Source organism: Aquila chrysaetos, chromosome 5 (genome assembly GCF_900496995.4).
Source record: "Aquila chrysaetos chrysaetos chromosome 5, bAquChr1.4, whole genome shotgun sequence".
NCBI classification, from domain to species: Eukaryota; Metazoa; Chordata; class Aves; order Accipitriformes; family Accipitridae; genus Aquila; species Aquila chrysaetos.
In genome coordinates, this window is record NC_044008.1 from 1,749,196 (window position 1) to 1,772,947 (window position 23,752).

Consider the following 23,752-nt stretch of genomic DNA (forward strand, 5'->3'; position numbering starts at 1 on the left):
TGCCCCTCTGCTAAGTGTTACAATTCTTGGCTAGCTTGTCAGGACTGAAGAATTTAAAATGGAGTTTGCCTACACTAAATACAGCAGGAGAACAGGATCTGTAATCCCCCAAAGTATAGGCAATGATGCTCTCCACCCATAAAGGGGAATTTAAGCACTGTAATTATGTCTTCAGTAATCTCTTTTTAATGGCCAGTTACCCAAAGACAAGCTCTAACCATCAAGTTTTTACCACATCCCTTGTTTCTCTGATTTTCAGTTCAACAAGCAGAGCCGCTCACTGACACTACACCCCTGGGACTATCTCAGGAGCTTCGCCAAAGCCTGGCTGCAGCACACAGTTCTACCAGGGCAGGCTTGTACCCATTTCACTAGAGCAAGCTGAATATGCAATACTGGCACTAGCAAAAGCCAAGGTGTTCTTCTGAGCAATAGCTATCTGAGCCACAGGGACCAGGGACAAGTGTTTAAATTAGCATTAAAGTAGTATTCCTTCTTTCCTTCCTCATCCTGACTTGATAACTAAAGAAGCACCAGTTCATCAGCAGAGAGAGGCAGAACTTCTCAAAAGGAAGTCGCTGCAACGTCCCTCCTTCCCCCTCTTCCCAACTTTTGATATAGAATGTTTCACATCTTTGAGCCCAGGAAAAGGCTGAACTGTTGTTTGGTATTTTCTGACATAAGGCTCAGAGAACTGAATATGCCTTGATAGGTGAATTTTAATCTCTCTCTCTGCACATTGATTTTTCTGTGCAGAACAAAGGAGACAATCATCAAGACATTGTAAATTTGCAGTTTGGCAGACACTACAGGTTTTGTGTGGTTTTTAACTGCTTATGTTTGAAATTTAATAGCATCCCTTTAAGAATAAGGGGCTTCTGTTGAGTAAACAGCCATTATGGGCTACTTTTTCTGTAGTGAAGCAGACAGAATTAGAACAAGAAATTTCTATTTTATTAACAGTAATTAATATGAATTCCACCACTTGGACCAGTGTTTATTTTCTGTTAATAAAAATCAGTTTTGACAAAAGTCTGATTCCATTTTCTTACCACCTGCATCTTTTACGTTCCCTGCTCTACTGCAAGTGGCCAGAGATGCAATAAGTTAGACAGGAATGCTGAAGTGACAATGAGGGAAGGGACACGGGAAAGGCTCAGTACCAGCCAGCCACTATTGCCACTACTGTAACATCATACAAAATATTTACCAAATTGAGGAATAAAAACTACATGCAGAAGGACAGAGAGGCTGCTTGATATCTGGCAAATAGCCAACTGGTGCTTGCAAAGGAGATTTCCACCGCAGTTGATGTGCTGTAACACTCAGCCTACAGAAGCCAGGATGACATCTACCGGTGTTTCTTCCTTGCTCCTAACCGTCACCTGCATGGTCACGCCATCTCCTAGTGCAAGCCTGGACCTTACCAGCACATCACAGCCGCCTCTGTATACACCTGCGGACAAAGGAACATTTGGGAGATTACTGTGAGAGAGGCTCAGTGATCTAGTCCTAACCCAGGAGCCAACAACCTGGTGTGCAAGACAGATTCAGTCTATGGCCAGTTGCAGAGAGGGGGGAAATGACAAAAAAAAAAAAAAAACAAAAAAACAACCAAAACCCCCAAATCGGCCATGCTCTTGAGGCCACGACTGAAGGTAACAGATACTGTCCTAGTTAAACACAGTCAGCAAGTGCTGCTGGAGGGCTAGGCTGATTAAAATAGGTAGAAACTAGAAAGTGGGTAGCTGAAGCTCACTTCCAGTTTGAAAAGGCAACATATATTGTAATTCTGCCATGAAGGCACAGTCCATTGGTTCAGTGCCCTTGCTGTTAAGGGAGGAATAGCCCTCCTATGCTTCTACTAGAGGGCTTGGAAGTGGCACTCCTGGAGGTAATTCAGACTGCAGGATGAGCCATCTCCAGTCCCACTTCAACATCACTATGCAGACAGACCTGGAGTTACCAATTCTGCCTCTGAAATAAATTGAGACCCGACCCTTCAGTCATATTAAAACAAAACTGCAATGAACAACTGCAACAAAGTTTTGTAGAGTGCTTCACTTCCAGGGATTGCACAAAACTGTAAGCCTGGAGCACAGTCACCAAACAAGAAGTTGTGGGTACTGCAGGCCAATTCAGGATGTGTCTTTAGTGACAGGAACTTGAAAACAAGATGGTCCCCCTTCTGAGATAACCTCAGGGAAGGAATTTAGTTAGGTGTCTGCTCTGGAAGTTCTCCATTCAAAGGATTCACTACCATTCCTATATGTAGAATACCTCCATTCTGAGAGACACAGAACCAAGCCCGAGTACACCTGCAACAGTGGGCTCCAAGTTAGCACCAGCTGCATTCAACTTGCTGGTTCACTTCAGCTTTCTACAGAGGAAAAAACCCTTGAAATAAGAGCAGAATCTCCTAACCGATTTTCCTTCATTTTGTAAAAATCTGCAGGGACATGGAAACATCGAGTTCAATAGCATGAATACTTACCAGCTAAGTAGAGCGTGTGAGAATTTTTGTTCTCTGGCACTTTATCTGATCTCTCACAGGGCTGCATGCCCAAGAACTTGATGATGTTATTGACAGCTTCTGCATTCAGAGATTGAAGAGGAAAATTACCTCCAGGTTGGTGCCAAGCTTTCTGTGAGAACTAGTTTACAATCAAAGAACATTTTCTAAGCACCCATGTGGCTTAACCATTTCCATTCATTACCTTGGTTGCAGCCCCACCACCACATCTACCTTGCCATGTTCCTTCTGCTGTCTTAACAGTCTAGGAATGCACCCCTCCCTTCAACCAGCCTCAAGCAAGAGAGCACTGCCAAGCTTCCACTTACTATAATCCCAACATTGCAACACAAAGCCTTGTTGCTGGGACATAATGTCACATTAGAAGGCACCAAATTCTCCTCCTACCACACTAAATATATCCCCAGCATGGCAGATTTACCAGGATTACTATGTGGGTCACCAATAAACGAGGAGAGATCATCTCACCGTCAAGGGTTTTAATTGAACTAAGTGCAAAGGTTTCTTCCTTCTCAAAGTCATCTCCCACTTCTTCCCACGCAGCTGCGAAGTTAGGCTTTAAAACCTTCTGAATATGATCAGACACGGTCACCTCCAAATCTTCCAACTGACAGAAAAGCAAGGGAGATTTTCAGCTGCCAGTTACAGAAATGATCCTAATCTTAGAAAGGGAAAGAAAGACAAAGAGAGACAGCAGGATTTTGCCAAGACAATTCTGACATGCCTGGCTTTCATTTCAGGAGAAGCACATAATAATAGCATCTAAAAAGCAGAGAGGAAATATAGTGTTTATGGTGGTCATCTCTAAAGCTTAAAAACATTTACACAAAAACATCTGTGAGACTAAAGGAGAGCAGAAAAAGGGGCAATCACTTTATGAGTCAAAGCCCATTCTAGCCCTTACTGGGCATCCGAGGAGAGACACTTTCTCAGAATCCAGAAGGAGCCTTTACTTCCTCCAAGCCCGAGACAGGCACTTTCCTGAGATCTGACTTGTATTTCAGTGATTGGTAACACGAACGCAATAAACAGAAGTGCAAATGCTTGGGATGGAAAGAAAGATTGGGCCACAGTCCTGAAAACAGACAATGGAAGTTATTCCTTCCTTCCTGTCTGTCCCCACAAATCTATCTCCATAGGGCACTAAAGCTAAACTAACTTTTGGCAGAAGCAAGGTTTTGGGGAAGGATCTAAGTTACAAGCTACAGTATTTTGGAAATGGTGTTTCAGGCAGGCCTGCCATTCTCTCCTACCAGCTTCAGATCTGAAAGGAAACTGTCAACCCAATGGCCATGTGTATTCAGAATTAGTGACAAGGAAAAAAACCCAGGTCTTGAACTTACCACATATTCATCGTCATAGCCATCTTCTTCTGGCACACCTGTGTTTGGGTCACAGTCTCGAACAGTGAACTTCATTGTGCAACTGAAAGTACAAGCAACTGGGGAGGACAGAAAAAGCCTGTATAGGTTAGTGGTGCAGCTCCTTCTGCTTGAGTCCTCGTTTCCCAAAAAGGGACCAGAAAGAATGTACATCAGCTTTGCCCCAGAAGATATAGACATGGCCATGGCCAAAAGAGGATCTCGGAAGAGGAGTATGCCAGGGCCACGGTGTTACAAACACAGGCCTGCTGACTCACAGAGCACTGCGGTGAGATCCAGTCAGCATTAGCTATCAGAAGGAACTCTGCAAGGGTTTCTGACAAGTGGATTATGATCCAAAAATCACAGTTCAGGGAATTCAGACTAGTTCTAATCTTTCCTGGTATTAAAGCAATAACCAAGAAATCCACCCCACTGATGAGCTGAGTCACGTTAAACCAACTGCAAATCCAATGGAGTTTCTTTCAGGTGTGAATAGTAAGAAAGGGAAGTTTTATGCTCAAGAAAATCTCTCATTCATACATTTCATAGCTGATTCTAATTCTCTAGAGATAGGAAAAATTGCATTAGTCAAATATGTAGAGGCCCAAACTACTAATATTTTTCTCCTATTTGCATTTTACTTTTACTGATTCTGTTCTTGAATGCTACCAACAAACATCCATGTTTTCAAAGGTGCTCCTTTCATTGATTCAAAGTAGTAAATTCCATTTCCTCTAATACCTGTCCTCTATTACCTGCATGCTCTCCAATCCTCTAACATCCTATTTTTAATCATCCATTACCACTGATTATTTAAAAAGTGGGTATTTTGTAAAAAGCATGCATACTATTTTGCACAAACACAGGTTCTCCATAAAAACCAGCACGTGACACGTGAGAAAGAAACGGTGCTAGAATCTCAGTATACACTTGCCAAATCCCACACCCTAAACATTTTATTATGTGTTCTCCAAAAACTTCATTTGAGGGGTTTGCAATGCAGAACTACTCCCTCCCAATGGGTACCTGCAGTGGGGTCATCCTGGGGAATCTGGACGAGGGTGTAACACATGCCCGGCTGGTTGTAAGCCAAGCTGGGCGCTGGGATGCAACAGATCACATCGTAAGCATCCGATGGCTCCATCTGCACAGTGACTCTCTCTAACAGCTGATCATTTAATGTGTTTGTGCAATCAAACTGCAGAAGAATAAATTGAAAAAGACTTTAACACAGAAAAAACATTTCTGATCAAGAATTTTTCCCCAAATCAGCTACAATACTCCACGGCATACAGCAGACACCCTGCATCCTTGATAAAACCTGCCGTTCTCACTGAATGGCTCTTCTCTCCAATTTTACTAGAATTCTTTAACAGATGGGATCATAACCCCCATCCTTTTTTGATCATTGAGGCAAGCAGTACACAGCCTTTTCACTCTACCTTGCAACTCCCTTAAGAGAGAAGCTGTCCTCTCCAGGGCACAGCAACAACACTGTTCATGCTACACCCAGTTGAGGGCCAACTCCTATTGCACCCTGGCAAAGCGTGTAACTTCTCTTACCTGGAAAACAATGTGATTTGTGAACACGTGTTTAATACAACGAACAAAATACTCTGTTTCTGCTTCTGTGAGCTGCACTGGTTCTGAAGACTTGAATAACGGACCCAAGCTCTTAAACTCTGGAATGGCTGCCAGTTGTTCTGTGTAGAAAGTTAAAGAAGATGACAGACACTTAGTGACAGGCTCGTTCATTGCTCCCGCCTGACCTGTGGCAACCATCCCAACACTTCAAGTGCTAGAGACCCACTGGTCGATCTCTCATACCTTGGAATATATCCTGACGTGAAGGAGCAACCTTCTCAGGCTTGCTGGTCACTAGGGCAATCTCTGTGAAGAAAAAAGCAAAGACACTGTGCTATCAACTACACCATGCAGGAGTTTTAAGTGCCATTATATCTCCACTAAAAATTCCTTAACCTATAGTGTTTCACACATTCTGCTGCAAACCATTGCCAGCCTGGTTCCTCACACACACACTGAAATATCTTTTCTGTGAGGCAATATTGGATTGTAAGGAGAGGAGAGGTGTTTAGTAATGATGAAGAAACCACACTTTAGCTCAGAATAGCCAGCAAAAAAAGCTGGAAGAAGGAGAAGAAGGGATTAAAAAAACCAAACAAAAACAAATAACCTTTTCTTTAAAAGTTGTGCGATGTCAAAATGCAAGAATTGTGCAAGAACATGGAAGAAAGCCAGAGGAGTGACTAAGCACTTCTGGAATGTATTTTCTTCAAACTTCTATGAACTAATAAATTCTGATTATGTATAAACTCCTCTCTGATAGCAAGATTAGCAGAACGAATAATGACATTCTTGCCAACCCATATTCCTTTGGAAGAAGTGCTGTCTTCCTTTATCTGTAAAGATCAGGCAGGCTTGCTTCTGCAAAGCCAGTGACACTGTAACCTGTATGGCATTTGGCTGAGCCACCTCCAGTCTTGGCCTGACCCTACTAGGATGGCAGCCAGTTTACAGACGTCAAGTATCATTACGGCAACCTGAATGCTCATAGCCTGCCTACAGCCTATTTAAATGAAGCCCAAGTGTTACCTGCTTTCTGTTCAAAGACTGGCGCAGTAGCCAGTGGAACTGTTTTCATATCAAAAGGTTTGTCAGAAGGCTCCAGTGTATATTGGTGCAGGGCTTTCTCCATCCCAGGAACAGAGACGGTCAAGCCTGCAAAGCAGAAGCACAGATAGAAAAATTCAGTTTTAATAGCAGGAACTGTCAAGAGGCCTACAGGCACTAGGATACAGGGCTCACAACTGAACAGTGCGAATTTTGGATTGCCCACTGCACCAAAAGCAGCAAGATGCCAGAGTCTGAAAAACTTCTCTGTGTCTCAGTTACCTTCCTCTTGAGATATAAACAAGGAAGATTATTTAAAGAACTCTTTCTCTGTAGCCTGTCCATTGGTTCAGGCTGCAGAGAAAAACTCTTGTGAAGAATCTAGAGTTTACAGCTAGAGAGATACATTTTGGACTTTGGCTAATAAAAAGCTAGTTAAAGCACTTTCATTTCTCAGTAAACACACACACATGCTAAGATACTGGATAGGATAAAAAAAAAACCTGCTCTGAAGAGGACACAGAAAGTTGCCATTCCAGAGGGTACTGCAGTCTAAACAGTTCACTCAAGAAAAGTTCTCTTGCAGTAGTCTTAAATATGTTAAATACTCTGCTTGTGTGAACTTTCAACTACAGACAATAAAACATTTTTATAATCAGTCCTGGCAACAAAATGCATCACCCTCATTCTGGAATGGAGAAGATGGAGCAAAGGCTAAGAAAATTGTCCCAAGTGAAGGAAGAGGTGATGATGAAAAAAGCCCATACCATACTCCTGTTCCACTTCCTAGACAATCCTTTTCATATTTTGCTAAATCTACCATTCTCAGTTAACACAAGTACTTCACAGGAAAATGCTAGGGCCAGAAAAAACACACAGTTCTGTCCTTTCTAGTTATTCTGACCCAAGTAACGTTACATAAAAATATTCTTAAAGCAAAAAAGCCCACCCATAATACAGAATGTGAAATAACAGCTCAGACTTCTTTCCTTTCTATCACTGACCATTAAAAATATAGGCAGCATTCAGTGCTATCTGTCTCTGTTGCAGTACATTCAAGTAGAACGTTGCTCTGTCCCGAACTTCGTCATCGCTGTCCATCATGCACCTGTTTTGGGGAACAAGAGGACAGCAGTCAGCCAGCTCAGGACATCATGAGAGCTGAGCTAAAAAACAGCACTGAGAAGATTGGACTTGATACTGCAATGACAGTCTGAGCGCCCTCAATAGATTTTCAAATTATGCAAAAAGAGCGTTCATACAATACAGTAGTTGAAGTTTAACTTGAAGTTTATACGCAAGTGTCACATCAGAAAACTAAGGTTAAAGGAGATGTGTATGTAAATTGTTAACACCATGCACACTTGCTAAATTATACACCCACATTTTATGGCTAATAATTCTGATGGGCACCATGTGGTTGCACTTTTTTTTTTTTTTTACAGCATTCTTTCACAATAGGAAAAAAAAAGCAGAAGAAATAGATTACAAAAATAAACATGTTAAAGCTGCTTTCTATTTCAGACTGAAAAAATGGGTGTGTGCTCAAGTATTCACCTAGTTTTTCAATTATAGCAGGTGGTTTATAAAGAGAGATTCTCTCTCCCTCCTGGCAACTTCTCTCCCTCCTTGTATTGCTCCAGTCACTTCTTGCAGTTGTAATTCACTTGCACCTACACTGAGGCTGCCTTCTGCCTGAAGCACTTCATAACTTGAATTATTCCTCTCACCACAGAGGTCAGACATGGCATAGGTTTACACTATAGTGCTATACAAATGAAGAACATGACATTCATGGTACAGACAATTTAAGGAGGCTGAATAGTCTTAACAAGAGACACGAACCTGTGAAATGGGAACACCTGAGATCACTACTCAGCCATACAGAAATGTTATTTATGAGTAACATGAAAATATATTTTCTTGCCTCAAGGGAGGCAAAAAATGTACTACAACACTGGAGATTTATTACCTACTGAAGAGTGTTCTCAGACCAGATTACTATCAGATGTTTTATGACTAATCACATCTTTCATTCGCTTATCTCCAGCAGTGCTATGCTCCCTCCGGCCAGGAAGGAAGGGTGGAAGACAGCCATCTCCCGACTCCTCAACTGGTATGTTGTGACAACCCCAGTGCAAGTTCTGACCCGGCCTGACATCGCTTCTTCTGTGGAGACAGACTGCCCAGCGTCACCAACAAGCTTACCACATGCACAGCCATACCCACTCACCTCTGCAAAAGCACCAAGATGCTCGGAAGAAGATTCTCATTCTGGGCACCAAACTTCGCTAGCGCACTTACAGCAGCTAGAAAAGAAAATGGGGAGATGTCAGAGGTGCCCAAGCTATACGCAAACACATTCTCACAGTCAGATTCAAAGCACTGCGCATACTGTTGTCCTGAAGTTCCAATTTACGCAGGTTTTCACTTCCACACCATAAACTTTTTAGTGTTATGGAAAGACTAAACTATTTCCATATTTTCAAACAGAAATACTTTCATGTCAGGGAATAACAGAACAAGACCAGCTTAACAGCCCTGCAAGTCTGTTCTTGGAGAACTCTTTATCAGATAAGGTTACTTCAAGCTCCATGGCACATTCCAGTTGCTGGACCCTCTGCCATTAGCTGCAGCTCACACCCCCAGATAAATCTGTTTTTCACACACAGGGGTGACATGCATCCAGTGGTGACCAGGGCCAGACTGCATCCAGTGACTTTGCAAGGAGCTGAAACCCCTCATCAGCCACTTAGAGCTGCCTCTCCAAATTAATCTAATTTCAGCACAGCATCAGCTTGAAGAAATTCCACATATAGGAAGAAGAGAAAACTCTATAAGGAAGTACAAGCTTTATGGCCTTGGTGGTTAAAAAAGAACCCACATTTTTACAACAACAAAGTTTCTAGACATTGTACACTCTGTGGGGGATGCTCTTCATGTGCTCCCAGGTCACAGCTAGGAAAACTGTCCGAAAGAGCTGTCACGATAAATCAAATGCAATCTGGACCACACTGTATTTGTGAGTTCCTTCTGCTTCCTCTCTCGCAGTAGTACTTCCTCTTCTAACACAAAAGAGATCAAGCTGATGCTGATATCACTCCAATGCCAAGTCCCAAGTATGAAAATAGGCTGAACACTCTAAAGAGTTTGTTGTAAAGGCTCTGCAGGAAGGAAATATCAGTCTGCAACACGCTTCCAAGGAGGAATCCTTATCTTGTGTGAGAGATTTCCATAAAGACGATAGTCTATAGCAGACAATTATGGGAACTAACAGCATCCTCTCCTCATGTATTACCTCTTGACTTCTAGGAGGCATTCAAAGAAGGGACTAGAAAGCTAATATATTGCTTACGTTCTGTGAAGCAGGAGGACCAAGTGCTGATGCTAAGATGATATGAGGAGTTTAAACACACTGCAGGATAAGAATCACCTTCACAGCTGACGCATAGAAGAGCTAGATCTTCACAGTGCCTGTGGAGTAACCATTGCCTCCCATGCCCAAACCCAGTTTCAGCTCTGAGATTTCCAGCAGAGCTCAGACATGAAACCGTCAAGCATGTGAGCTGAACTTACCGGCCCTCACAGCCTCATTCTCCAGCACCACCCTGTTGAATATGAAGCGGATGTACTTGGATGGGGATGGAGTCCTCGGCCCCTCTTTTCCCAGCAGGTGCAGGATCTTTGTGGCTAGGACAGTATGTTCGCAGTCTTCAATGAACTCGCAGAGGTGAGCCAAGCCCGATTCCTTACTCTCAGGATTCTCCTCAATGATGCTGATTATACAGTCCACAATGGCTCGCTTGTACTCAAAGCCACCCTGGGAAAGGAAAATCAAGGACACTGACCCGGCAGGCGGAGCTCAGTCCACAGCGCTGCTCAGTTCCCCTCACGCTTCAATTAATTCTTTCCATGGAGAAAAACAAGCATTTGTACATAAAGAGAAAAGAGAAGGGGTGCTGGATGATCTAACAGGGTCTTTCCAGTCCCCTCTGACCCATATAGGCACATCATCTGAGCATCTCTTCAGATCAGTTTTTGATGTACCAGCTCTAAGCACATTCATAAGCACATTTCAGGCAGGTCCAACCCACAAGATCAGCAAGGTCTTGGTAATCAGTCAGGCCCCATCATTGCTGTGTACCCACTGATGTTAGACAGAAGAGACCCTTCATACCATCTATCAGAGCTACCTGCCAATTACTACACAAAGAAAGTTTCACACATACATCATCCCTGAGCATATTGGAGAGGAAGGTCATCATGACGCTGTGTTTCCGAGGGTATTTCTGGCACAAAGCACTGATAGCCTGTACTACCACTACCTGCAAAATAACAGAGAAGGACGTTAGTCATGTGCATTTATTATTCCATGAAAAAATACAGGCTTCTTACTATCTCAAGTTGTCAACTTGATAGATTAGATTCATGTATCAGAAGGATAAAATCAGGTGGTGGACTCTCAGCACGAGTGTGTTAACAACCTTGTGCTAGCATGCTGCAAGACCTGGCTCTGCTAGAAGGACTGTAATTTATGACGGACTACATTAATTCAAAGGCTTCCCCCCGCTTCCTCTGCCCTGTGACTATCCTGACCTAATTCTAACTTAACTTGTTACATTTTGTCATTAAAACTCTTTGCAATTTTAAACTTGTCTAATACTTATTTCCTTTTCTCATAAAAACAAGAACTTAAGACCACTGTACACTAGCAGACATTGACTTTGTAGAGACATGCTATGCTCCTTAAGGCAACTCCAGGGTGTAAAAGGGACAGGTACAAGTGACCTACCATCCTTCACCAAGTTACTACCTGAGTTCATAGTGACTAAACTTGACAAATTAGGTAGAAATTTACAGTTTGCGCTGTTTCCTAACTATGTATCAGACTGAAGTGATACAGACTCAATCACAACAGTTAAAATCCCTCTTCCTCTCCAAAGAGAAAACCAGAAGGCAGTACAAGGTTTTGCAGGATACTGCACAGGAGCCAGGAATCCACCAAACGACATTTATCCTTTCTTGGAGTGGTGGGAGGAGATGACACAGTCTATTTAAGTTGGAAATCAGAGGACTCCACCTTCTGAATTTCAAGCTGGCTTTGCTCTACCAGACTATAGTCACTGAAGGATTAACAAATGGGAAAAGCTTCATAATAACAAGAATGGGAGAAAAACCTGCAGCTGGACAGAGCAGAGGCCTCCAATGCCACACCTTAAACTCATCTGATATTTCTGACACGAAGGAAGAGATCTGTTTCATGAGCCTGTCTACACTGCTCTCACTGCCTGTCTTCAGCAAGGTGGTGATGGCAAGGGTAGCGATACTGCGATTGGAGTCAGTGATGAGGTTTTCCAGATCCAGGTTGCAGGCAGTGACTGCAGATGGATGCTTCATGGCCACCTGTAAAGGAAAAGATTCCAAAATTATATAGGGGCAATAACATCCTACAATTCAAAGCTTTCGGTGGGGCAAGGATTAAATCTTCCCCCGCTCCCCCAAGTACTGCTCTGTTCTGTAAGAGCAACTAATCCTACATCACACGACTGCTGACAGGATGCAATCAAAGCTCAAGTTCTTTTGTCTCAGCGCTTCAAATGAACTCCTCTAACTCTAAGTTACAGCTCATGGGTTTGACAGTCACAAACTGCTTCTGTTGCAGCGCACAGCTTTGAAATCAGGATGTTATTTTCTTCACACACATCCTATTTACACTTTTTGCAGTATTAAATATCCGGGACTCTGCTTCCTTACAGCTGAAAGCTTACAAGTTATCCAACTACAGCTTGTTACAGCCCTGTGGTCCAGAAATGAGCAAACATAGCTTGAGTGCAGAAAAGATTTCTGTCACACCAGAAGATTTGGCATGGAAAAGCCAATTCTCCAGCATGAAGTATTTCCAAATACAGTAATCGTAAGAGCGGTCACTCTACATTAAGTAACACACCATTAGGCACTGAAGTCTAGCTTCCTCTGATGCTCAGAGATTTATGCTTGTTTAGAAGGTTTTGGAAGCACTCACTTTATTAAGGGTCCGTACAGCTGCATATCTCAAGACAGGTTTGGGAGAACTACAGAAAAGCTGCAGCACTGAAAATAAAGAAAATATATAATCAAGAGGAGTAACTCAAAACAAAATGTTACAGAGTAGAGACTGTTTAACAAAAAACAGCTCCCAGTACTGCAACTCTAGGCACCTATAATGTCTGAAGAGCAGAAGGTGAGAGCCCTCATGTCCACACCAGATGAGGAAAAGGAAATTGCCTTGTGCCAGCACTTTGGTATTGAGAGGTGCAAATAGTTTAGTCAGAATTCACTACAGCAGAAAACCAGATATGGTCTCTTTCAAAGAAAGGGAATAGAGAGGAAAGTCTAATGTGTCCACATTCAACTGTGCGCTGCTAAATATTCATGCAGCTCTATGCATAATTTATCACTAGCTTCACAAGCAAGTTAAAAATAACCTCCCGTTGTTCATCTTGTGTCAATATAGGTGGGTTGCATAGTTGCCTGTGGCACATCTATGCTATCAAGTTCTCCTCTACCTTCCCTTGCACCCCAACTTCCTGCAGCTGGAAAAAGGCAAGTATCACTCTGTGCCACCTCTAGTGCCCATTCTCTAAAGCCCTGGATAAAATGGGGAAATGGGATCAATGTGCTCAGGATCCAAAAAGGGATCCAAAAGCCCTCTAACCTGGGGACAATCAGAAAATTCAGGTTTTGAGTCCAGTATTGAGTACAGTATCCATGCTGTATTGTCTCTGACATGTTTTTCCACCCTTTCTTTCAGCTGCATCAATGGCACAAAGGACTATGACCAACCTGAAACAGCCGGTGCCAGCTCCCTGGCTGTGCAGTTTGGGAGATGGATGATTGCAGAAGCAGCTTCGTAAATAACCATTTCATGCTTATTCCGCAGACAGCTCTCAATGAAGTCAAACAGTGGACTTTCATGGCTACAAACAGAAGACATTTCACAGCTTGATGCTGAATTACGTACAAACCACTAACACTGCATTTCTGAGAACTTGACAGAAAGCACAGCTAATGCACTGGCTTTCCTGTTTCCTACACCACCATGTTGCTCAATTCATACTTGAGCTCTAAACTTGCTATTTACTGTTATTCTATTTGTCTTTACATTATCTTCTTCAAGCTAGAAATGCTGCATGTTAGAAATAAATACTTTACTATTAATCATGTACCACATACCATTAACAAAAATTTCCACTGATAGAATTTCATCTCGAGGTGAGTTTCTCAGATAACTATACCCTCCTCTGCTAGTATGAGAGATCAGAATAGGAAAGATCCTTTTGTTTATATCCCCACAATACAGGCAGAACCTTATTGCATTTGAAATGCATCTAACTAGACAAAGTACAAAACCTCTCCAGAGATTATTCTGCAGTTTTAATCCTACTCTCAGCTAAGTTTTGGTGGTGTGGCACCAAAAAAATCCAAACCCCACCACACAACTGCCACACATACCACCACTCAGTTCAGTCTAGCATTCTGCTTCTACCTGTATTTTACTTTTAACACTAGTTCTGGGTGTAGATTTCCACAAACTTTAAAAAAAACCCAACTTTCCTAGCTACCATTTACCTCAAACTATAATTCTTTTTTTGTAATCCACATGCTGCCTCTTACTTACCCCTCGTCAGATTCCTTCAAGAGTTTGCTTGCAATTCGGATCAGCATGCAGTATGCAAACTGGGATTTCAATCCAGATTTAGTGAACTTATTCAGCATCTTGGAAACCGCAAGGCGATCATTTTTTCTAAGGTGATAGAGCAGCCCCAAAGCATGATACTAGGAAATCAGAAATAGATGTGTGGGTATTGAATACACACTGCAGTTGGAAAAGCCAGACTGTAAGACATAAGAGTGCTAATAATCACTGTTTCCTAGCAGAAACACCTTCTAACCTCAAATGATGTGAGTTTCCTAAGTTACAAAGATCTGCAGTATTTCCTTCCCCTTCCTGTCCACCATAAGACAGCCTCAACATATTTCTGAAGATCAAAAAGAGCCATGAAGTTAGTTTACTCCCTTTTCTCCCCATTAAATGTCAGAACTTCAAAGGCTTCAGCTCACTAAATTATGCCGCACAATAACACTTGCATTTCTAGTACACTCGACATCCAGGATATCCCAAGGCCTTTAAATGACAGCTGACCTTACAAAAATCCTCGAGACATTTATGGTGAAAGTACAAAGCGACATTTCTAGTTGCTTGCCAAGTTGTTTTGGGTTTTTTTGCCATAAGACTGATTCACAGTAAGGCTTAATGAAGCTGCTAACTGGGCAAGAACAAAGCTGATTTTGCAGACTTGTTTCTCATCATTAGTCTGTAACACTGACTGAACATACAGAATACTTTCATTTCCACAGCTGTTTGGAGTATTTGTGCAAAGATTTTGCTAATATGGATATCTTACTGATATTTGGGCTAATCCCTGTAGCAACTGGCAAGTTTTCTGAAGGCCAAGACAAGAGATGCTGGTGTTCTGGGAGGCAGCAAGATCATTTCTTAAGCTTTTTGAAAACTCAGATTCCAAGCCCTTCTACAACAACTACTGTGAAATAGTCAGCAGCATCCCAGCGATCAGAAGGTTAGCAGGGTAAGGGCAGAGGACTGCACTAAAGAGCCAGCTTTTAATTAAGAATCTTGCATTGGGATCACGGAGATACTCGTGATTTTTTTGAAACAGTCCAGTTGTTTCCCTCAAGTCACAATTCTTGTTTTTTAAAGAATAAGAGAAAAAGGAAAACCAGTTACTTTTTCTAAGGTTATCTTAAGAACTCACAGAATACCATTAAAACCCTGTAGTGTGTTTAGAGCTTCCTGAGGCAACTGCCTTCAAACATACCTGTACCATGATGTTGTCACTAGAAGCTGCTTCTTGAGCTTCGTTGATCCACCGTTTGACTACATCGTAACTGATCTTCATCATATGCTGGAAGAAGCCACAAATTGAGACTGCAGACAAACTAACATTAGAAGCACAGTGAAGTACCACAAGCCTTGTTTTCAGCTTTTAAGTTTAAAGACTTCAAGTCAATCTAGGGCTTTGCTGCATACTACAAGTAACAAAGATTAACTCCCAAATATAGTTTGTATGGACGCACTTGTTTCAATAAAGATAAAAGTAACTTGGAGAGTTTTTATTTATGTTTAAACAGGACAGAAGACAATACTAGGACAATTCACCTGCCTACAGTTAGTCCAGCAGTAAGACTGCAGTTGTCAGTATTAATACACCTTTGTTTTTGTTTGCACCCTCAGGGTCCTAACACAGGCTCCACTTCACCACATCAGCTGGACCTCTTACCTCCTGGTCTGCCTTCTTGATTTACCAATGCAGCCAGTCTCTTTATCCTATGCACCTATACACCACTGTTTTTCTTACATCTCAGTCTCAGACTACCATGCTTTCGCTTTAATAAAAGTATTAACCTAATTAGATCTTTTCCAGCCTTTTCTCATAAACAAGGGAGAGAAAACCAGCAAACTTCTTCATCTTGCCCTCCTACTGCATATTAGCAAAAATAACCTTGAATTGCAGTCTTATCAGAGCAGCAGTTTCATGGACTTGTTTTTTGCAGAGCACAAAGCAGACTGCTTTATTACCTGTTACAGAACTCATATGCTCTTTCACAGTCATCAATGTTAGTTCTTCCACAGCACAGAACAGGTTATTTCTACTTACTCTCACCAAATTGATAAGCACTTTCACGGTCATCAGTGTGCTTGACTTTTCAAAACAGACAAGGCCCCTCCCCAGAGAAATTAATGTTCTACACTAACTGCATAGAGAGATGACTGAGCACTTTGCACTTAAAGTTATTGCAATTGATGTAGTCTACAGCAAGAAAACGTTAAGGAAGGAGTTTGAGAAGACAGAGTCTGCTTGAGACAAAGTAAACTCCATTGCTACTATTTTTTATTTTCCAGTGAGGCAATGAAGAAGAGTCATCTTAAAGGAAAAGGAGATGAAGAAAGGACAAAACAAAGGCCAGGCAGAGCTACAAATGCAGCAAACTAGCCTTCCCAGCCACAACACAATGAACAAATTTACAATAATCTACTACTTTACTTACTAAGGAAGACACCAGTGCGGAACTAGACACACTGGGGACTTTGTCCACAATGGCTTGCTTCATGTATCTCTCAATGGCTTGTAACATCGTACCCTATGAAAGGGAAAAAGAAAAGTGTTGATACTTTGGAAGCAGAGCATAAAAGCAGTATAAGGCAAAAACATACGCACAGCATATTCAAAAGGCCCTCAGAAAAAATCTTGAGCTAATTCTGAAAACGTGTAGTTCTGCAAGGGAGACTTGAGTAGCAGCTGCCCAGTCCTGAAGGTTCAGTGACATGATCAAAGTCTACAGCAAAGCAATCTCAGATCAGACACTAGAGCTCCAAAGTTCCTGCCTTCTAACTCCATGTTTACAGTGCTACAGCTCCACAGAGTTCCTCACATCTGCAGAGGTTTCAGAGTAGTCCTCCCTAAAGCAGCAGTTCCATTACTATTATAAGAATACATCCTGCAAAGTAGTTTTTCTATCTTAAATACACTCATCATCTCTCCTACAACAGGGATGTGATTTGTACTTACATCAGTGATCCTGCAGAGCGCTCTGATGGCTGGGCCTCGGTATACATCTTCCTTCCCCGTCATGTCTTTGGTCAAACTAAAATGATCAAAGACACCCTGTTAAGACTTCTTTAATATCTCCATGCCTTGGCCCTTTTGTGACATTCACCTTGTCACATTTAGCTGTTCTTCCAGCTGTTACCACATAACTGCTAAGCTCTAGTATTGGCTGGAAACAACTTCTTAATAATTAGCTATTTGAAAATTATTAACATCAGATTCTGTGAAAATACAGAACATTACAAAATGCATAGTCCAAAATACTGCTTTGCCATAGGCCTGGTTTATTTAGCTCAGCCATTCTCCTCCTTGGTAGTGGTGGTCTTTCTACCACATGAAATTTTGATTCAGATAATAGCAAAGTTTAGTTTGCTGAACAGCTTTAAAAAAAATACAGAATAAAATAATTGCTTAGCACATGCCACAGATCCAATTTTTGCTCTTGCAACAACTGTAATGTCTATTCTGTAGTCAAAAAAATTGATAGTTCTGTTGGCAGACTGAACTGAGCTTTGCTCTGCTTTTCCCCAACTGCTCTGACAGCAAAGTGAAACAGCAGTCACAGCCTAAGTTTTCACAAAATCATCAAGCACCAATAATTTAAAAAAATAAAAAAACCCAAAACCCAACAACAAAACAAAGTAGCAACCGATAGATAAACTTAGGCAAGTCTCTTGCTTTTTTAGAAGAGCATAACAACACAGTAGGAAGAAATTAACATTGCATGTGGTGACACATACTCTGTACCATGGAACAACTTGTTTTCCCTTGCTGTATCCTTTATAAAGCATAATTACAGAAAATCATAGCAGCTAAAATAAAGACATTAAGATGCAGCTACTTGTTTCAGAGCTCTGATACTATGTTTTCTGTAGGTTCTACTACCTGCTTGTGACAATGATGACGTCCTCAGAAATATTGGCCATCTCTTTGATAGTAAGGTAACACATTCTTCTAAGGGTTTGCTGTGAAAGTGTATTGCAGAAAACCATTAAACCCAATGGCAATTATGAATTAACACTTCCTAGAAGTTTTAAAGGTTAAATAAACTTAAAAGTTAAATAAACTTTTAAATAGAATCATAGAATCATTTAGGTTGGGAAAGACCTTAAGATCATAGAGTCCAACCATTAAGCTAGCACTGCCAAGTCCCACTGACCCATGTCCCTAAGCACCCCATCTACACATCTTTTAAATACCCCCAGGGATGGTGACTCCACCACTTCCCTGGGCAGCCTGTTCCAATGCTTGACAACCCTTTTGGTGAAGAAATTTTTCATAATATCCAATCTAAACCTCCCCTGGCACAATTTGAGGCTGTTTCCTCTCGTCCTGTCACTTGTTACTTGGGAGAAGAGACCTACCCCCACCTCGCTACAACCTCCTTTCAGGTAGTTGCAGAGAGCGATCAGGTCTCCCCTCAGCCTCCTTTTCTCCAGGCTAAACAACCCCAGTTCCCTCAGCCGCTCCCCACAAGACTTGTGCTCCAGACCCTCCACCAGCTTCGTTGCCCTTCTCTGGACACGCTCCAGCCCCTCAAGGTCTTTCTTGTCGCGAGGGGCCCAAAACCGAACACGGGACTCGAGGTGCGGCCTCACCAGTGCCCAGCACAGGGGGACGATCCCTGCCCTGCTCCTGCCGGCCACGCTATTTCTGACACGGGCCAGGATGCCGTTGGCCGCCTTGGCCGCCTGGGCACGCCGCCGGCTCACGTTCGGCCGGCCGTCGACCAGCACCCCCAGGTCCTTTTCCGCCGGGCAGCTTTCCAGCCGCTCTTCCCCGAGCCTGTAGCGCTGCACGGGGTTGCTGTGACCCAAGCGCAGGACCCGGCACTCGGCCGTGTTGAACCTCGTACAGCTGGCCTCGCGCCATCGATCCGGCCTGCCCAGATCCCTCTGTAGAGCCTGCCTGCCCTCCGGCCTGCCCTCAACGCTCCCGCCCAACTTGGTGTCATCTGCAAACTTACTGAGGGTGCACTCGATCCCCTCATCCAGATAGGGGACAGAATAGAATACCCTCCAAATAGTCTCTCCAAACTGAACACCATCCAAATAGAACACCCTCTTCCCTACTTCTATACAAAGTTAGAAGCACACAATCAAAACCATGTTTGATAATGGGGTAACAGCCTTACTCCCCATTATTGAACAAACCAGGAGAAGAGTACGATATATCTCTAAAAACCTGAAGTGCCCGTTAATTTTTAACAAAAATTAACGAGACCCATCACATGAAGCATACTTCTCTGTGTTCTTACACTCTCTGCAAAAGAAACTAGAGAAGGACTTTACACTAGACAAAGTCCAAACCCTAATCCAGCATTTTTAGGATGTTATCCCTTAGCTCCATGCTGATTCATGAACAGAGCAAGTTGTTCTAGGGAATAGCAATATTTGATCTACTAGCAACTTTTAAATTCTATTTTGAGTTAAGCACATGGGGATTATCTGCAAGTGTAAGAAACAATTATAAAATTATACTGATTTGTATATTTAGGCTTTCTGTCATTATTGACGTTCTTTACAACATAATTCAACTCAGGAAAAAAAAAAAAAATTACCCCACCACCAAAACCAACCTGCAAATGTAACCGCATGTTATTATCCAGTCATTTGTTTCCAAACCATGAATTGCCTTCAGCAAGTACTTTCCATGCAGAGCTTGTTCTCTGAAGTACTTGCCTCACCTACCTCCCACATCCCAACATCCAACTGTTTTGTAATTACTGCAAATCCAGACAAAACCAGGGAGGCAGCAAGTGGTAAGCACTAGGTACTTACATCATTAGATTGAAATAATCTGGTCATTGCAAAAAAAGCTTCCGTGGCTTCAGTGGTTCCAAAGTGCTCACCCTGAAAATTGCATACAAGAAGTGAGAGAAAAAACACGATCATTATTCAGCTGCCTCCACCTTTCAGCCCCCACTTATAATACCTACTCACATACGAAGAATCTTTTGTTTGAAGACTCTTTCTCGTACGAGAAACAGTCCCTCCCTCACCTTCTGCTTCCTGGGGAGTACATGCCAGTTTACCACTATTATCTACTTGGTTTCAATATAAATGCCATCCACAATGTCAAGTAGCCTGTGTTCCCCCTTTTGACATCAGTATGTCAGCAGTTGTTTTTATGTCATGCTTGTTCACCAGAAGGATCCCCTTGCTTAAAAGGGATCTAATTAAATATGACTGGTGCCAATTAAGTCTGAACAGCATAGGTCCCTCCTAACTGATCGTAACTCTATGTTAAATACTGCCTGACATGCAGGAAACCTGATCTATATGGATACCTAAAGAAAATCTCCTTCCTTTTCATGTTTCCAATTTCTCCCCCTCAAAAAAGACACCTACCACTTCGTCACTTCCTGGCCTAGGTTCTTACCTCACCTCAGTTGTTCCTACTTTAGCTGGGCAAACACAAGTGGCTCTTTAACTGCACAGTGCTGTGGTGATCGCAGACCAACCAGCAGCTCTCACTTGGCACTCAGAAAAAAAGTCTTAAAAGCTTCAATAACACATATCAGTCACCTTAGCGGCACAGTCGGAGGGGAGAACATAATACTACAGCATAAACACTCCATTTCTGATCTCCTTAAAAGCTGCCTCCCAAGTCTGACAGGAAGAGGTATAAAACTTTTTTCACAATGAAAGCTATCAAAAATTACCCTCAGGAATATTCATTCTGGCTGGGCAGGAATTACAGTTACCTGGTTCAGCAAGTAAAGAATCTTGGTAAGGATGTGCAGGCATCTTCGTGGATTTATAGGGGTCTCATTAAAGATACGTGCCTACAAACACAGCATAAATACTGTATTACAGTGTAACCCAACATAATAATTTCTCTTTCACCATAAAAAGTAAAGCAATTTGTTTTCAACCAAGTAGCGTGTAACTTTTTTCATTCTAAAAATGTGTCCCAGAGAGCATATTCCTGTAATTCAGTTCATGCATGTTTAGTTTGCTGGATGGGCAGCAATATGAACAAAGAATGACTTGGTTTACCATCTGGAACTAGCAAAAATACTTTAAAATAAAAGCATAACAAAATTCTTTCCATAGCATCTGTAGCCCAACCACTACTTAGCACTAGTCTGTAGGAACACAAAATTGAAATTATTAAGATCCTACTTGTAGCTCTTTGCACCCACCAAAATTCCCCATTATTTAACCACATGTTCACCTCACCACTTGCAATCATTCTTGGAGTACACAAAGAGAAGCAGGAAAACCCATTACACAGTACGCTGAATGAGCATAGGAAAACAGGCAGGCCAACTCTTCAGAAAGCACACCCTGAGATCCTGCATGTCCACATGGAAGGCAGAAGCCACATGTAATCTAATTACCATACATAAACCCCTCATAGAGTAAGTTCATGAGCACTTAATTTACATATCCTGTGATTTTAAATTAACTATTTGAACTTAGCCATTCACATTTCCCAAGAGTTGGTGCTGTAAAAGTTCCTTAAGCTGTTAACACTTACTGAAGAAAAAAAAAAAGTTAAACAGTATTATACTATGATTATTCATACCTCCTGAAGCACAGCACTCTTCTCCAAATGCTGGAAAGGATTAGAGCCACTACCTGAGGAACAAAAGAGCCCTCTCAGTTAAGGAAATGCATTCTTCACAAAAACCAATAGAACTGAACATGCAGGAACAGGCCCTAAACTTTACGAAACCACCTCAATGCTACGGTGACACTCCTCTTGGAATAACTGATGCCCTCCATCAACAGCTTTGAATACACCTTCTTAAGTTGTGTATTCAGAGTTACAGAAAAAAAAAGGGGGAGGCACTTTCAATAGAGCTAGAAGGTGAGGAAGAAGACAAGTGTTTAGTAGTAAATTTGCCTTATATACTTCCTTTACATAAAACTATTTACTCTTTTTTTTTTTTTCTTCTCCCAGTCTCCTATTTTTATTCTTTTAGGCACAGAACACACTGAACACATCAGGGAAGAGCTGCTGATGAAGATCTGAAATACGAATCTATCGATCAATGCACTGCTAAAATGGGCTACTCAGCAAACCCCAAATACAGTCTGGCTGCTGCACATCACAAAATGGTTAACACACTAGACTATCTCCATACTGTAACTTCTCAGTCTTTTAACAGCCCAGGCCCAACCGCTGAGAGTAATTAATTTCTTGGAGATGACACTTCTCTGTCAGCAGCATACAGAGGAGACCAGCCTTCCAATCCACATTCACAGTGAAACCACCTCTCAGGGCTCCCGTTATAGACACGTAAGTCCCTCCAAACCCTCACTACTGCTTCTGACCCTTTTCCTCCAGCAGTAATTTTTCATTTTCGGTTCATTTATTCTTCAGTTCTCACATCCCAAGCAGAAGGAAACTGAGAATGAAACGAAACTCAGCCCAGCTGGGCACATCTTGTGGCTCAGAAGACCTCCGAGCAGCAGCAAGAGAAAATCCAAGACAGCATCAGCTACTGCAGGCAACCTGAGCTTAATTTCCAGACGACTTTGTGGAGCAAAAACCTGCAGGTGATGGCTTCATTCACCACCTCTGTACCTAATGTGATGGGGTTTATTCCCGCCCGCCGGGTACATGCACACAACCGCTCCTGACACAGTCCAAAACACAAGGGACGGCTGTTGCCCCGCTACGGGGCAAAGGAGCAGACCCCGATCGAGCCCTGCAAGCGCCGTTCCTCCTCACCAAGGCAAGGGCGGGAAGAGAACGCCAGCTGCAGCCCGCAGGGTTGCAGGGAACCGGTTCCCTCCGAGCGTGGCCTCAGGGGGCCGGGGCGGGCCCTGCAACCCGCAGGCCATCCTGAAGGGCCGGGAGAGGTTCCGAGGGAGGCCAGGGCACCGGAAAGCAGGTGGGAGCCTCCTTCCTCAGCGACCGTTACCCCCCCCTCACCTCAGCGGCCATTACTCCCTCCCTCACCTCAGCGGCCGTTACAGGCCGCGGCGCGCACTGGGGGCCTAACGATCCCTCCCCTCAGGGCCGTGCCGCCATGCCCGCCCCTGAGCCCGCCCCCCAGCTCCCTCCGCCCCGCCGCTCAGCCCCGTACCGGACTCTTCGTCCTTCTTGTCAAACTTCTTAATCATGTCGCCGCCGGTCGCCCCCCTCCCTTCGAGCCGCACCGCCGCGGGAGCTCCCGCCGGAAGACCCGTCTCCCCGCCTCAATGCCTGGCATCTGATTGGGCCGCGGCGCTGCCACTCAACTCCCTTACACCCTTAGGGCCGCGGGGGGAGCCTTCCGTCTCTCCGAGCCACGCCCCCTCTCCTGCTGCTAAGGGGGCGGGGCCGAGCCAGGCCGGGGTGAGGGCGTGTCTTAAAGGAGCCGCGCCGCCATTTTGTAGGGGGTGCTTAGCCTCGACTGACAGACTGACTGACTGACTGACTGACAGACTGACTGACTGACAGGCCCATCTGAGCCCCTTGGCAAAAAGACAAACGCACATTTCAGCCACCACCTCCCCTCAGAAGGGGGAGGGGAGGCGCCTTTGCCCAAACGCTGAGGTATTTCGGCAGCGCCGGCAGCGCCTTGCTGCTTCCCTCCTGCCTGCCCCTTCTAAAAATGA

At 43.2% G+C, this 23,752-nt stretch overlaps 1 protein-coding gene across 2 annotated transcripts; it reads right to left on the bottom strand.

Annotated features, from left to right (window-relative positions):
• Positions 1-932: 932 nt before the first annotated feature.
• COPG2 (COPI coat complex subunit gamma 2) lies at positions 933-23,390 on the bottom strand. Of its 2 annotated transcripts, XM_030013582.1 has the most exons (24): positions 23,239-23,390; positions 21,729-21,781; positions 20,902-20,982; positions 19,976-20,047; positions 18,081-18,160; positions 17,157-17,232; positions 16,636-16,728; positions 15,405-15,491; positions 14,186-14,343; positions 13,351-13,484; positions 12,551-12,618; positions 11,743-11,931; positions 10,758-10,853; positions 10,105-10,348; positions 8,762-8,837; positions 7,533-7,636; positions 6,511-6,636; positions 5,725-5,787; positions 5,461-5,600; positions 4,924-5,095; positions 3,877-3,974; positions 3,002-3,140; positions 2,495-2,593; positions 933-1,456 (listed from the first exon to the last, which is right to left on the bottom strand). In XM_030013582.1, the coding sequence occupies exons 1-24, from the start codon at positions 23,273-23,275 to the stop codon at positions 1,326-1,328; spliced, it is 2,616 nt and encodes an 871-aa protein (XP_029869442.1). In that variant the 5' UTR covers positions 23,276-23,390; the 3' UTR covers positions 933-1,325. The 2 variants fall into 2 exon arrangements, with proteins under 2 accessions (XP_029869442.1, XP_040979366.1); XM_041123432.1 differs by lacking the exons at positions 18,081-18,160; positions 23,239-23,390.
• Positions 23,391-23,752: the final 362 nt, after the last annotated feature.

Bases quoted from the DNA above. Each gene is read 5' to 3' on its own strand.
- COPG2 (XM_030013582.1), bottom strand. From the start codon at position 23,275: ATGATTAAGAAGTTTGACAAGAAGGACGAAGAGTCCG. The intron at 20,983-21,728 runs GTATGAATAATC...CTGTGTTTGTAG, and splicing joins AGAGTGCTGTGCTTCAGGAG to GCACGTATCTTTAATGAGAC. The intron at 17,233-18,080 runs GTAGTAGAACCT...TGATCATTTTAG, and splicing joins GTCATCATTGTCACAAGCAG to TTTGACCAAAGACATGACGG.